Source organism: Panthera tigris, chromosome B3, assembly GCF_018350195.1.
Source record: "Panthera tigris isolate Pti1 chromosome B3, P.tigris_Pti1_mat1.1, whole genome shotgun sequence".
Classification (NCBI taxonomy): Eukaryota; Metazoa; Chordata; class Mammalia; order Carnivora; family Felidae; genus Panthera; species Panthera tigris.
Window position 1 is genome coordinate 72,043,132 of NC_056665.1, and position 14,960 is coordinate 72,058,091.

The 14,960-nt window shown below is 41.3% G+C and overlaps 1 protein-coding gene across 1 annotated transcript; it reads right to left on the reverse strand.

Annotated features, from left to right (window-relative positions):
* Positions 1–226: 226 nt before the first annotated feature.
* Positions 227–14,664, reverse strand: METTL3 (methyltransferase 3, N6-adenosine-methyltransferase complex catalytic subunit). Its single transcript, XM_007091335.3, has 11 exons — positions 14,392–14,664; positions 5,898–6,115; positions 5,399–5,803; positions 4,094–4,269; positions 2,892–3,108; positions 2,479–2,666; positions 2,067–2,105; positions 1,777–1,885; positions 1,588–1,653; positions 1,336–1,448; positions 227–457 (listed from the first exon to the last, which is right to left on the reverse strand). Exons 1-11 carry the CDS (start codon positions 14,489–14,491, stop codon positions 346–348), a joined length of 1,743 nt encoding a protein of 580 aa, XP_007091397.1. The 5' UTR covers positions 14,492–14,664; the 3' UTR covers positions 227–345.
* Between the last annotated feature and the right edge of the window lie 296 nt (positions 14,665–14,960).

Below are 14,960 nucleotides of genomic sequence, written 5' to 3' on the forward strand. Positions count from 1 at the left end.
CCCCTTCTTGATTACGATGTTCACGTAGTACTAACTGCTAATCACTTTGATCCTATGCAGTATAATCAACATTTTAATGTTTTCTATCCATACATTGATTTAGTTTGAACCCTTACAACAACCCAGTGAGGTAGGTAGTATTCCCAGCTTACTTATAAGAAATACTGAGGTAAGTTACACAAGATCACACACTGTTAAGTTGAACAGCCAGATTTTGACCTTGAAATCCCAACTACAATACAAACTTTTATTTAAATAAGGAAAAAAGCTATTGTACAAATATTACTCTTCAGGTACAGCCTGCAGAGCCATGGCTGTAGATGCTCAGCTCTGTAAGAAGTGCGTCTATAGATTTTTAGGTTTAGAGATGATACCATCTGGATACCTTTGCTTGAACCTGGCAACCACATCTGGATCTAGTAGGTGGATCCCATCCAGTTGGTTTCCAAGGGTGATCCTGAAGCAAGGATAAAGGGGCAAACCAAAACATCCTGGAATTAAAAGGCTTAATATTGTTAAAAGATGCATACCTTTTATTAAGGCTGCCTATAATTTCATCAAATACTCATGCCAATTCTTTTAAGACTTTAATACTAGAATAGTATATGGTAGTATGACTGGTTAGGAATTGGGCACAGATTCTGGTGTCAAAACAGGCTGGATCTGTATTACTTAAGAGTTAATAGTGAGAACAGCTAATTCACAGAGTTGCTGCCAGTAAGTATTCTTCGGATAAGTAAAACACTAGCAGCATATCTTTCAAGGCTCTACTAACGAGATGAAAGATATTAAAACTGTTGACAGATTAAATGGATTCTTAACCACCAGGGGGCAGGTTCAATATATCTCGTAGAATAATTGAGGAAGATCTTTAGTGGGCACCCTGGAGAGCAGTGGTTTGAGTCCTAAAACCTGATGGGTTTCCAGTGAATGTTGCAGAAGCCCCATAAAACAGTTTAAATACAGGAGCACCTGGGTGGCTCGCTTAGTTAAGCGCCCGACTGCGTTCAGGTCATGATCTCCTGTTTCATGAGTTTGAGCTCCACGTTGGGTTCTGTGCTGACAGCTCAGAACCTGGAGCCTACTTCAGATTCTCTATCTCTTTCTCTGCCCCTTACCCACTCATGCTCTGTCTCTCTCTCTCAAAAATAAACATTAAAAAAAATTTTTTTTAAATAAAAAACCCAAACAGTTTAAATACAAGCTTAGGTGGCTTATGAATCCTCTGAAGTCTATATTTAGACAAGTGGCATATGAGGTGAAGTTCTACTAATATGTGTCCTTGACCATAAACACTTTGGCCCTTGAGGGCTAGCAGGTCTCTGGTCGCCTTACCAATTGGGCTGCACGTTGTGTGGTCGTCCAAACAACTCAATCTTGCGAGTGCCAGGGGATAGTCTCTCAATCATGCCATAGATTTCATCTGGTTTATGACTGGTAGAACGAACCTAGGAACAAGGCCCAAGTTACTTTTAGGTTACCAGAGATTCCAATTCTAGCCCTTTTCGTTTATGATCAAATGAGAAAACCTGGAACACCCCTGACTTGAATAACATGGAAGGTCTGGATGCCTGGAGAAGCACATACCTCAGCTACGATCACATCACAATCCAGACCCTGGTTGAAGCCTTGGGGATTTCCTTTGACACCAACCTGCTCACCACAAAAAACATATTACCTTATGATACCACAGCATTTGAACTTTTCCTCAATAAGAAGTCCAACCAATTTCCCTTTTTGTTCCACCTCTTGTACTTGGGCCCCCTTGTCGCTCACCAAGCAGTGTTCTTTCCCATGGTTCAACCAGTGACCCGTACGGCCTGTCCGGATGATGCGTTGCAGTTGATTTGTCTTCACCCAGATAATTTCATCTACCCGTTCATAACTGGAATATACGAAAGAGAACCAGGGCTTTAATCAGGCTTTCACAGTTTAGGGTAGTACCATCTACTCTACAAAGGCAAAGACTCACAGGGAACACTTGGAGAAGGGAACACATCTCAACTACAGCAATTACATTTTTATTTCCTTCAAAAGAAAGCAACACAACAATGATCACTACTTACCCCCAGAGGTTCAGACATTCTCTGCCCAACTCCATGGCCCTAAAAAGAAAGGTTAAACAGCTACTTCCATGCCCATATATATTCATCCCTTCAAGGTATCTTAAGTGTTTTCAGTAGATATTCAGTGAACATTTACATGCAAGACACCATTAGGGCAACAGGATGGATTGAAGAGTGAAAAGATGAAACAGTATCTACTCTCAAAGGCCTTACCTTTCACAAGGAACAAATGTAAAATTAAACAGAATTCGAGGTATCATTTGTGTTAAACAGGAATTAGGGTCTCAGGAAAAAGAGGCCAACTTAGTCATACATTTAATAGCCAGGCTAGGAAAACCCAGGATTTTATCCCCACCCAGAACTCACTCTGTACTACATCTGCCCATACCTACATATCTTTGAACTGCATTACCTGCCTGTGACCCAGAGGAAGAGAAAGCCATCATCCTGAAGTACTGGTATGTTGAGCCTGCGCATCTCATCATCTGTCAGGGTCCCATAGGGCAGCTCCATGTGAATATCCCAGGGTGGGTCAGCCATCACAACTGCAAACTTGCCCAAGATACTGACGTCCAGGTAGCGGATATCACAACAGATCCACTGCATGAGGTGGTATTTGGTCATCTTTCCTTCCTTCACTCTGAGATTCATGGCCCCAGTCCCTCTTTTCCATTTGATTTTCCTATTCCCTTATAAATATGTATATCCCACACCATTCCCAATCAGCAAGATAGACTGCTGATTATACCTGCTTTTCCTACATGGATGGCTGCCCTACTCATACAAGTTCGTAAGTTGAAAATAGTTTTCTGAGCAGACAGGTACCTGAGGAGGGAAGAGTCGATCTGCATTCGAGTCACCTCCGACACTCTGTGTAAGAGCAAGCTCCTGGCTAGGTGTATGGTCTTTGCTCCCAGGAGCCTCAGAATCCATGCAAGCATCAATTTCATAGTGAACGTATTTGCAGGTATCCATGTGGAAACACGTGTTAAGGAAAGAGCAGTCACCTAATGATTCATCAGTGTGTTTATTGATGATTCGTCTGGGAAAACAGAAAGGGAGAATGAGAATCAAGACGGTGTTCCAGGGGCACTTGGACGGTTGTTGATGAAGTGTCCGACTTCAGCTCAGGTCACAATGTCACAGTTCATGAGCTCAAGCCCCCGCATCACGCTCTGTGCTATCAGCGGAGAGCCCGCTTCAGATCCTCTGTCTCCCTCTCTCTGCCCCTCTCCTGCTCATACTCTCTCTCTCAAAAATAAACATTAAAAAAAAGATGGTGTTCCAGAATTAGATCCCATAGATCAAGTTCCAAATTGTTTCAAACCCTTGTCTTTTATTACCCTCTCCTAATTTTATTTTTAGAGCTTCCTCTAAGTTTTCAGAGAAAAAAGGCAGGTGATATGGAAATCCATAATTCACACTAAAGAGTTTTAATTCCTCTCTGGGCAAAGACAACTTTCTTATCTTACAATAGGAAGGGCTTGCTGATTAGAGCTGAATAAAATGCCGACCTAAGAGCCCAGGTTCCTATTTCTCCTAAGATCATCCTCCTCCCAGAGAACTTTCAATGGGGCTCAAGAGTTGCCTTCCTATTGCAAGAAAGGGGCATTTTTAAAAAATCTCACATCTATTTGGGAGTGCAGTCTGTGTTCCCTCCCACAGAACACTACTTCTGAAAGCATACCTTCAGAATCTGAGGGTCTAAGACAAATCATTAAAACCATTTAATAACAGGAGCACCTGGATGGCTCAGTTGGTGAGGTGTCGGACTCTTGATTTCAGCTCAGGTGGTGATATTGCAGCTCTATGCTGACAGTGTGGAGCCTGCTTGGGATTCTCTCCCCACCCCCCCCCTCTCTCTGTCCCCCTCCCCCACTGTCTCTCAATATAAACAAACATTAAAAAAAAAAAAAAAACATTGAATAATAGGATTAAAGACAGAATCCCAGTAACAGGAAGGAACGTCCTGAAAATGGATGACTGCTTCCAGGAGACCCACCCCACCTCTCCCCCTCCCAAGAGACCTGAAGTGCAGCTTGCGACAGGGTCGATCAGCATCACTGGCTTTCATGCATTCCTCCTTTGTTCCATAGTCACAAAACTCTTGTACTTGGGCCCGACCTCGTGAGCGAAACTTTTCAACAATGGATTGTTCCTTCGCTGTTGTTGTATTTAATAACTCTAGGATCTCCTGACTGACCTGTGACAGAAGAAGCCTTGGACTTAAAAGCGTTTGCAGATAAAATGATCCCTAAACCACCTCTCCAAATTCTACCTGACAAATGTCCTGTTGTAGGGGTGAATGAGCTAACCTAAAATGGGAAAACTAGAATCCTAGGAGAAGAGATTTGTCATGGGTTCAGTTCTTTCTCACAAATCCACATTTGGGATGAAATTAAAATATAAGAAGCCTGGTTCCTACTGCTAAGCATTAAGCTAACCTCCCTTCTCCAGGAAAGCAATCCTTCCCACCAAAACCACTTATATTTATATAATCAACACACAGTGCTAAGCACTTTACTGTTTAGCTCAGTCTTTGCAACAATTCTAGAAGGGAGGTACTCTGGTTATCCTTACGTTATAGATGAAGACTAAGGCTCAAGAAAAGTTAACTTGTTCAGATTCACACAGCTAGAAGTAGTAAATGGATAAGAACTCATTTGGGTCTGATATTTATATCAGAACCACAGTAACTGTGGTCACACTCTTTAATCATCTGTTTCCATATTTATTAATAGTCCATGTAACTACCTTCCAGTATTCATCTCCATTCATCTCCCTCTATTTCTAAATTTGGATTCCTCTTCTCTTGATCTGATGATTCTTCCAAACAGATCCAATGACAAACATCCTCTAAATCAGTTTCTCAACACTGGCATTACTGACATTTGGGGCTAAGTAATTCTTTGTTGTGTGGGGATTATCCTACTATGATTGTAGGATGCTTAGCAACATTGTTTGTCTCTACCCACTAGAATGCCTGTAGCACTCCTCTGTGTTGTGACAACCAAAATGTCTCCAGACATTGTCAAATGTTCTCTGGGGGGAGCAGGCTGGGGGGCAAATTATCCCCAGTTGAGAAGCACTATTCTAAACCCTCAACTGTAAGAACTGCACCTTGCTTGCCCTAGGGGTAAAACCCTCCCAATGAAAACTATAATTCAAAGTGTATGTGTGAGTGGTGTCTAGCTGGCTCAGTCGGTAGAGCATAAAACTCTTGATCTTGCAGTTTTAAGTTCAAGCCCCATAATGGGTGTGAAGATTACTTAAAAATAAAATCTTAAAAAACAAAAACATGTATGTGTGAAAGCATTTCCATCCACCCCTACCTTCTTGCTCTGTTGTTCCTTAGTAGACTGTTGGTTCAGAAGGCTCTCTATCTCCAGATCAACATCTGAGGCAGCATGTTTCCTTGATTTCTTGGCTGGCTCCTTGGTTGCTTCTGATGCTGAAGAGGCCAGACCAGAGGCCAAAGAGCTGGCAAAAGCAGCTACCGTGGTTGAGTCCTGCTCTGCACGCCGCTTCTGCCCTGTGATAGTTCCTGCTATTTCCCCAGGGCCCTTCTTTTCTGCCACAGCGCCCATCATGGCAGAGAGCTTGGAATGATCAGCATAGGTCACAAGAGTGGGATGTGCATCATCTTGTAAGAGACCTCGTTTTACCTCAATCAACTCCTGAGCTGCAAACTTCTGTAGCAGGCTTTCCACCCCATCTTGAGTGGCAGGGGCATCTGGCTAGGGAAGGAGGGGAAAGGCAGGCAATAAAACACTGACCATGAACTGAAGAAAAGAAGTGGTACATCCCAACCCTGTCTTATCAGGTCATTACCGTGGAGATGGCAAGACGGATGGACACAGCATCAGTGGGCAATGTTAAGGTCAGATCAGAGAGGTGGTGCAGCAATTTCTTCTCTAATTCAGGGTCTGTAGCTAGTTCAGGAACTGCTGAAGCTGTGCTGGGCTTCGGGCCACCAGAAGTGGGTGCAGCAGGCACTGGACTGTCACTGCGGAAGGTGGGAGACAGTGCTGCCTCTGGATTTCGTAGATCTGGGAATGAAGAAAAGTGAAGAACATGAAAAAGGGCAACCACGGTAGGCCTATACATTCCTCAGGAGTCCAATGCTCCAATAGTCACAGCACACAGTTATTTCACTTCATGTAGAAAATCCTCTGACCAAATTTAGCACTAGATAACCTTTCCTCAATCATACTCAAGTATTCACTGCTTTGTCAAGATAATCCTGAATTTTCTGGGAACCTCTTACCTTTCCTCTAATGAGAGGTGTTTTCCTAATTCCTGTCCCTGCTGTGTTTCAAAAAAAATTAGCAGCATGGTAGATTTCTTTGTCCATACCACCTCCCTTTAGTCACTCTAAATGACAACTGATATAATCAACCCAAATTTAAAAGCCAGAAATATTTTCAACAACCTAAAAACTGTGATCCAATCTTTTGAGGAATGGAGTTTGAATTTTAATGAATCAAGGCCACTGGTCATCAGAGGGTATATAAAATGACAGTGTTGAGGATAAGAAAGTGACTTTTTTTTTAAAGATTTTATTAATTAACTTCTACACGCAATATGGGGCTCAAACCTACAACCTTGAGATCAAGAATTGCATGCTCTACTGACTAAGCCAGCCGGGCGCCCCTAGAATGTGACCTATAACACTCAAATACAAAAATCTTATAAAATTTTGTGACACCCTGGTCACCAAATGATACTTCCTGACCGTATTTCTATCACTTACCTTACTACTTCACAAGCTGGGTAGCCATCATAACCTTAGTAGGACTTAAGAACTCAAATCAGGACAAAAATATTACCTTTAGGAAAGCTTAAAATCTATGATTATTTAGTTAAAATACAGATGGGAGCATCTGGTTGGCTCAGCCAGTAGAGCATGCAATTCTTGACCTGGGAGTTGTGAGTTCAAGCCCCACGCTGGGTGCAGAAATTACTTCCTTTTTAAGTTTATTAATTTATTTTTGAGAAAGAGTGTGCGCACGTGCACATGCAAGTGGGAGGGGGCACAGCCAGAGGAAGACAGAGGATCCCAAGCAGGCTCCACACTGTCAGCACAAAGCCCAACGCAGGGTTTCAACCCACGAACCATGAGATCACGATCTGGGCTGAAATCAAGCGTCAGAACCTCAACCCACTGGATCACCCAGGTGCCCTGAAGAGATTATTTAAAAATAAAATCTTTAGGAAAAAAAAAAAAAAAACCAGATGAAATACCAAACTCAGGACCTGTATCAGAACTCTGTTAAATTAAATATAAGATATAAGTGGGTCATTATTTTACATTTAGAAATATTTAAGTTACTTAAACATTTTTACTCTAATGGAATTTTTAGTAAAATTTGACTCAGAAATTCCAAGGGTGGGGGGTGCCTGGGTGGCACAGTCGGTTAAGCGACTTTGGCTCAGGTCATGATCTCACAGTTTGTGGGTTCAAACCCCACTTTAGGCTCTGTGTTGATAGCACGGAGCCTGGAGCCTGCTTCAGATTTTGTTTCCATCTCTCTCTGCCCCTCCCCCACATGTGCTCTGTCTCTCTCTCTCTCAAAAATAAACAAACATTAAAAAAAAAAAAAATTTTTTTTAATTCCAAGGTAAATGGAGCTGAACTATACCAAACACCTTGCTAGGATACATTTTATGTAAAAATAAGTTATAATCTATTTAGAAAACAGACTTCACAATTCCATACTACCCGGAAATGTTAAATAACTCACAGAACTTTCCTTACTTTGCTTATGATTCCTTTATGTTCTGCTGAATCTTGGAGAGTAGAACTTTTGCCAGATAAACTGATACAAGTCTTTTGTTTTGTTTGGCAAAGAGATATGTATACATGGAAGGACCATTGAAGCACTTTGAAGGTCTAGATGAGAAAGAATTCAAGAGCAAGGAACTTAAGCTAAAAATACTTCAGAAAGGGGCACCTCGGTGGCTGTCAATTGAAGTGTCTGACTTCAGCTCAGGTCATGATCTCATAGTTTGTGAATTCGAGCCCCTCTCTCAAAAACAAAAACAAACATTCAAAAAAAAATAAATGAAAGAAAGAAGAAATAAAAGCGACAATTATTATTAGCTTACTTGGAAGCCTAAGGGCAAAATTTCTGCACTGAACAGGATTTTAAACTAGTGAAGTCCTTGGGATTCAGCGATTCAAGGAATCCAGTAAATTTGAAATAAAATACCCCAATTACAATTTACACTAGGATAAAACGCTGAGCTTTTTCTTTTTTAATGTTTATTTTTGACAAAGAAAGAGAGAGCATGAGCAGGGAAGGGGCAGAGAGAGGGGGACAGAGAACCTGAAGCAGGCTCCTCAACGGACAGCAGAGATCCCGACATGGGGCTCTAATTCATGAACAAAACACAGGACCCAAACTGTGAGATCATGGCCTGAACTGAAGTCAGATGCTTAACAGACTGAGACTTTTTTCAAAAAAATCAGTTAAGCTTTAAAAGTTTTTGAAGTAACCAAAAATTTCTTTCATTAAGCAACCTAACTAAGCACAATCAATGATAAATATTAAGGCAGAGGACACACAAGGTATTTTAAAATTAGGATTTCAGGCATTACATCCACACATTGTTTTATATATTATATACTGATATAACTCATATTTTTGTTTTATACACTGTATACAAATATAACCCATTATACATTTTTAACTCACAGAGTATGCCAAAGGGAGCAAATCACATAAGTTACTAAACCAAAAACTCTGATTATAGAACATGGGGCTAAAGGAAGATATAGGTAAGTTTTTTGGGTTTTTTTGTTTTTTCTGAAAGTGAGAACAGAGTTTATTGAAGACACAGAGAGAGAGCAGATAGAGTGTCCAGGAGATTCAGAAAGGAAACGAGAGGACAGTGAGTCTCCAGATGTAGTTAAGTTTTAAAACAATACTCAGTATATAGGTCCTTTGTTACGTAACTCTGAAATGTTGAATATTTTAGGTAAGCCATAAATTATCCCTTACCTCTCCCCCTTAATTCATATTCAAACTTTGTGCCAGGTACCTTACATATGGTGCTTCATTAGTAAGAGATTTGTTTTTTAAAAAAAGCCCTAACAGGGCATCTGGGTGGCTCAGTTGGTTAAGTGTCCAACTTCAGCTCAGGTCATAATCTCGTGGTCCATGGATTCAAGCCCTGCATCAGGCTTTGTGCTGACAGCTCAGAGCCTGAAGCCTGCTTCAGATTCTGTGTCTCCCTCTCTCTGCCCCTCCCCTGCTCACACTTTGTCTCTCTCTCTCTAAAAAATAAATATTAAATTTTTTTTAATGTTTATTTATTTTTAACAGAGAGACACAGACAGATTCAGAGACAGAGCATGAGTGGGGGAAGGGGGAGAGAGGGAGACACAGAATCTGAAGCAGGCTCCAGGCTCCGAGCTGTCAGCACAGAGCCGGACGCGGGGCTTGAACTCACAGATTGCGAGATCATGACCTGAGCCAAAGTCGGATGCTCAACCAACTGAGCCACCCAGGTGCCCCTCAAAAATAAATATTAAAACAAATAAATAAACATAAAAAATAAAAAAGATGTAACAAAATAATAATAAATAAATGAAATATTTAAAAAGCCTAAGCTCCTTATAGATAATCCCTATTACACCTTTTTTTTAAACCACCTTAAGAAAGATATTAAAAAATAGGGGCTCCTGGGTGGCTCCGTTGGTTAAGGGTCCAACTCTTGTTGATTTCAACTCAGGTCTTGATCTCACATCAAGCCCCTAGTCAGGCTCTGTGCTGGGCGTGGAGCCTGCTTGAGATTCTCTCTTTCCCTCACTCTGCCCCTCCCCTGCTCATGGTCTCTCTCTCTCTCTCTCTCTCTCAAAATAAATAAACATTTTAAAAAAATGTTTAAAGAGGAGCCTGGGTGGCTCAGTTGGTTAAGCATCCAACTCTTGATTTCAGCTCAGGTGATGATCTCACAGCTTGTGAGATGAAGCCCTGAATCACGCTCTGCGCACTCACAGCATGTGAGTAGGGCTCAAACCCATCAACTGTAAGATCATGACCTGAGCCGAAGTCAGACCCTTAACCAACTGAGCCACCCAGGCGCCCCTAATACTTGCTCCTCTAAAAAGTAAGCTGGTGACATGATTCTGATTATGAATCCTTGTGTTAGTAACACCTCCTGGCAGTATTCTTTTCATGGCATTCAAGACATTAGAGCTGAAAATACCTTTTAAGGTTATTGGGAGAGGCTCATGTTTAATATTGAATTTCCTGAAGTCACATGCAAATTCTTGCATGTATATACTCATTTGGGGAAAAGACTCCAATGTTTTTTCATTCTTAAAATGGTTTACTGGCAGAAAATGACTAAGAACCCCTGGATTACAACTCCTTCAGAAAGTATTTGTTCAGTTATTATTTCAGTACATTTACTGAGTGCTTCCACTATGCTGGCAAGTATGTTAATACTCTGCCTCCAATCCAATGAAAATTTCTTCGTGCTGTGTTCAACAAAGTAATACATAATACTTGAGCTTACTCTTGGGTTAAAAGCTCCACTGACAGTAAACGAAATACTATTAGCTCAAAGACCTAAAAATATGGCCAGTCTAGTAATATAACATTGTATGTAAATTATACTGTCATTAATTATACATAGCCAGTCTACTAATTTGCTCAACTATGTTAACATCTATATGCACATCTTCAATCCCACTGATGAAATATATTGAGCAGTTCATATATTTACCATGTTCTAAGCCTGGCCAAGTCCATTTTGTTTCAATTAAAATATAATAAGAACGTATTCACGGTAATAATCTTCATTTCCAAAAGCTGTACATTATTTCTACGGAAAACAATGTGGTGGTTCCTCAAAAAACTGAAAATATAATTACCATATGATCCAGCAACTCCACTTTTTTGATATACCCAAAAAATCTGAAGCTGGATCTTGAAGGGATATTTGTACACCAATACTCACAACAGCATTATTCACAATAGCCAAAAGTTAGAAGCAACCCAAGTATCCACCACCAGATAAATGAATAAACACTGTACAGACATACAATGGACTTTTCTTTGGCTTTAAAAAGAAATTATGACACATGCTACAATAGGATGAACCTTATGGATATTATGCTAAGTGAAATAAGCCAGTCACAGAAAGACACATATTTCATGATTCTGTTTACATGAGGTGTCTAGAGCAGTCAAACTCACAGAAACAAAAAGTAGAATGATGGTTGCCAGGGACTGGGCAGAAGGAGAACTAGAAAGTGATTGTTTAATGGGTACAGAATTTCAGTTTTGCAAGATGAAAAAGTTCTGGAGATTGGTTGCACCATAATGTGAATAAATGTCAAGCCACTGAGTGTACACTTAAAAACGGTTAAGACGGTAAATTTTATTTTTTTTTAATTAATTTTTTTTTTTAACGTTTATTTATTTTTGAGACAGAGAGAGAGCATGAACAGGGGTGGGTCAGAGAGAGGGAGACACAGAATCTGAAACAGGCTCCAGGCTCTGAGCTGTCAGCACAGAGCCCAACGCGGGGCTCGAACTCACGGACCATGAGATCATGACCTGAGCCGAAGTTGGCCGCTTAACTGACTGATCCACCCAGGCACCCCAAGACAGTAAATTTTAAGTTTTATGCCACAATTGGAAAAAAAAAAAAAAAAAGTACTTAAAAAATGCCAAACTAGAGGCATCTGGGTGGCTCAGTTAGTTAAGCATCGACTTCCAATGATGTCATGATCTCATGGTTCCTGAGTTGGAGCCCCACATTGGGCTCTGTGCTGACAGCTCAGAGCCTGGAGCCTGCTTCAGATTCTGTGTCTCCCTTTCATTCTACCCCTGCCCCACTTGCACCCTGTCTCTCTCTCTCTCTCAAAAATAAATAAGCATTTTTAAAATTTTAAAATAAAAATAAAAATGCCAAACTAGGACACCTGAGTAGCTCAGTCGGTTAAGCATCTGACTCGATTTCAGCTCAAGTCATGATCTCACAGTCATGGGAGTGAGCCCAGAATCAGGCTCGGTGAGGACAGCACAGAGTCTGCTGGGGATTCTCTCTCCCTCTTTCTCTGCCCATCTCTATCTCCTGCTCTCTCTCAAAAAAATAAATAAACATAAAAAACTGCCAAACTCAGGAAGGTCTCCCAGTAATTCTTTGTCCATGGTATTTTGTATTTGTTAATGATATGGATACATTTCAGGTCATTGTTATCCTTGCCTTTTCTCATTGAGCTTAGTAGTAAACAATTAGGTACCAGATTTCAGCAATGCTATAAAAATCAAGAGGTAGTTAAGAAAATTTTTATTTCCTGTGAGAAAAGAACAGAATGATCTGAATTTTTAGCAAGACTTTGGTTATATCTTACATGAAAAATTGATTAGTAAACAAATAGAGTGTGTCTCATGATGTTTTACTAAGAATCTTAATGCTCAAATCAATTCTTTGGAATAACCAAAATAATTCAAAGAAGGAACAGTGACAGGCTGCTATATTTTGTGTTTTATGTCTATTTATTCCCACAATAGATGGGAATATATCAAATGGGCCAAACAGAGCTCTGGGCCAGAAGACAATATATGTTTAAGCACAAACTTAAAAATATTTTTATAGAAGTCTTAACCATATTATCAGGCAGATGTACTAGGAATCTTAATCATATATTATTAAGTGGGTGTATGAGATATTTACATCCAAAAAAAGAATACTTACATTCAAGAGAGAATACACTCTTGTCAAAATTATTAAACATGTTTAGCAAGAACCTGTATGAAATATCGACATTCTAGTAGTTAGGTTTGCATATGGCACAAAGTTTGGTTAATACCAAAGTATGGTTATTACCATGGAAAAGTGAAGTTGAATTTAAAATTGACGATTAGGGGCGCCTGGGTGGCTCAGTCAGTTTAGCTACTGACTCTTGGTTTCGGTTCAGGTCATGATCTCAGTTAGTGAGTTTGAGCCTTGCATGGGGCTCCATGATGTCAGTGCAGAATCTCTCTCTCCCTTTCTGCCTCTGCCCCTCCCCTGCTCATTCCCACTGTCTCTCTCATAAATAAAGAAATAAACATTTATCAATCAATAAATAAAGAAATAATAAAATTGACTACTAATTAATCCCTGATCATATGACTTGTACTTCTTCCTCTACTTGCCCGGCCCTCTTCATTTCTCTTTAATTATCTAAGTCTTATATAACCATCAAGATCAAATCTCAAGTGCTAATTCCTTTCATGCCTTTACTGACTAAACCCGACTCCTTACTCTTCCCTTCCCTGTACTTATTGTGGACTCATTCATTCAGCATTTTACATATATCACATTTAAGTTCTGACTTTTTAGACGTATCGATCCTTTAACCCCAACTACATTTTAAACCCCTTGAGGACAGGAACAATGTGTTACTTATATTTGTCTAACTAGACTTATGCACACTGTAAATACTCCATAGATGTTTGTTTATTATGGTGTGAGTGTCCTGACAGGACATCTTCTAGTTCCAAGGGCCAGAACACGAGTACAGGGACCTAATATGTACCAAGACAAGATTTAGAGATCGACTCCAGTATACAAATAAATACTGGAACAAAGTACCACAAGGATGACATGGACTATCCTTGTAGATCTCGATAACTGAGTTGCCTTAAATAAGCCAGGGCTTGTGCTGGGGTGGGGGTAGATACCGGACAATCATCGGAGGTTCCTTCAAGTTTTAGGACTGTGACACAGCGGGCAACAGGAAGAGAGAAAAAGTGTAAAACCCGAAAATAAATGTTTCCAGATATCTGCTTGGGATGTAAATGGCTAAGACCATACCAGTTCCTCTACTCATTCAGCAACTCTGTGAGGGTCACTGAGGTAAGCACTGTGGGTACAAAGGTTCGGACCTTGCTCTCACGGAGCCCACAGTGGCAAAGAAATGACCACGACAAAGCAGTCGCTGTAACGCAGGGAAGAACAAAGCGCCATAGGAGCAACAAAAAAGGGGGACTTACTGCTTCATGGGATAGGGGGCTGAGAGGCCTAGCAAAGCCAATGTTCTCGCAGACTTCAGAGGAGTCGGCCAAGCGGACGGGGGTGGGGACCAGGCTTCCATCCCAAGAAAGTGAACTGGAAGAAACAAGGCCCGCGAACGGAACCGCGACCATGTCCAGGAGGACGAAGCGTCTGTGCTGCTCAGGGCGAGGAGAGTACTGATGTACCAGGCATTATTAAATAAATGGCCTCCTGGGGAAGGGCACCGACTCGGGAGCTCTTTTTCACCAGGGTTCCCTCCCACCCTCCCTGGCTAAGTATCCGCCCGGACAGCCCCGCGCCTCACCCAAATGCCCCGAGTCCTGCTTCCGCCTCCGCTGCAGCCTCTCTCGCAGCGAGTCCAGCTGCTTTTTGTGGGCTTGGATAGAGCTCCACGTGTCCGACATTCTAGTTTCTCAGCCCAGACACGTCTCGAATCAGGCGCGGCGGACTAGCACCTCCCAGCCCCGGCAGCAGGAAATCTCCTGTTCTCACGCGGACACCCCCAGGCTAACCGGAAAGAGATCTGGGGAATACGCTGGACGGGAAGTTATTGCCCGTTTCCCGCTCGTTTTGAAGCTGAAATAAGAGCCACCTTAGGTGTTGGCAGGATGGCGGAAATATTTTCTATCGGAGCTCTCTCGTTCTTCCGGGTGCCGTGAGGCTGTGGCTGCCATATTAGTGTCTGGCAGAACGGCCATGTTGCTTATAGATGCGCATGCGGCCATGTTGAATATAAAGGGATGAATCCTGTGCGTTGACCCTTCCAGTTAAGACGGCGATAATGTAAAAAAGCGCAAATAGAACAGCAAGCGTAGTACAGATTTTTATTTTTATCTTTTTGAAGATTTTACTTTTAAGTAATTTCTGCACCCA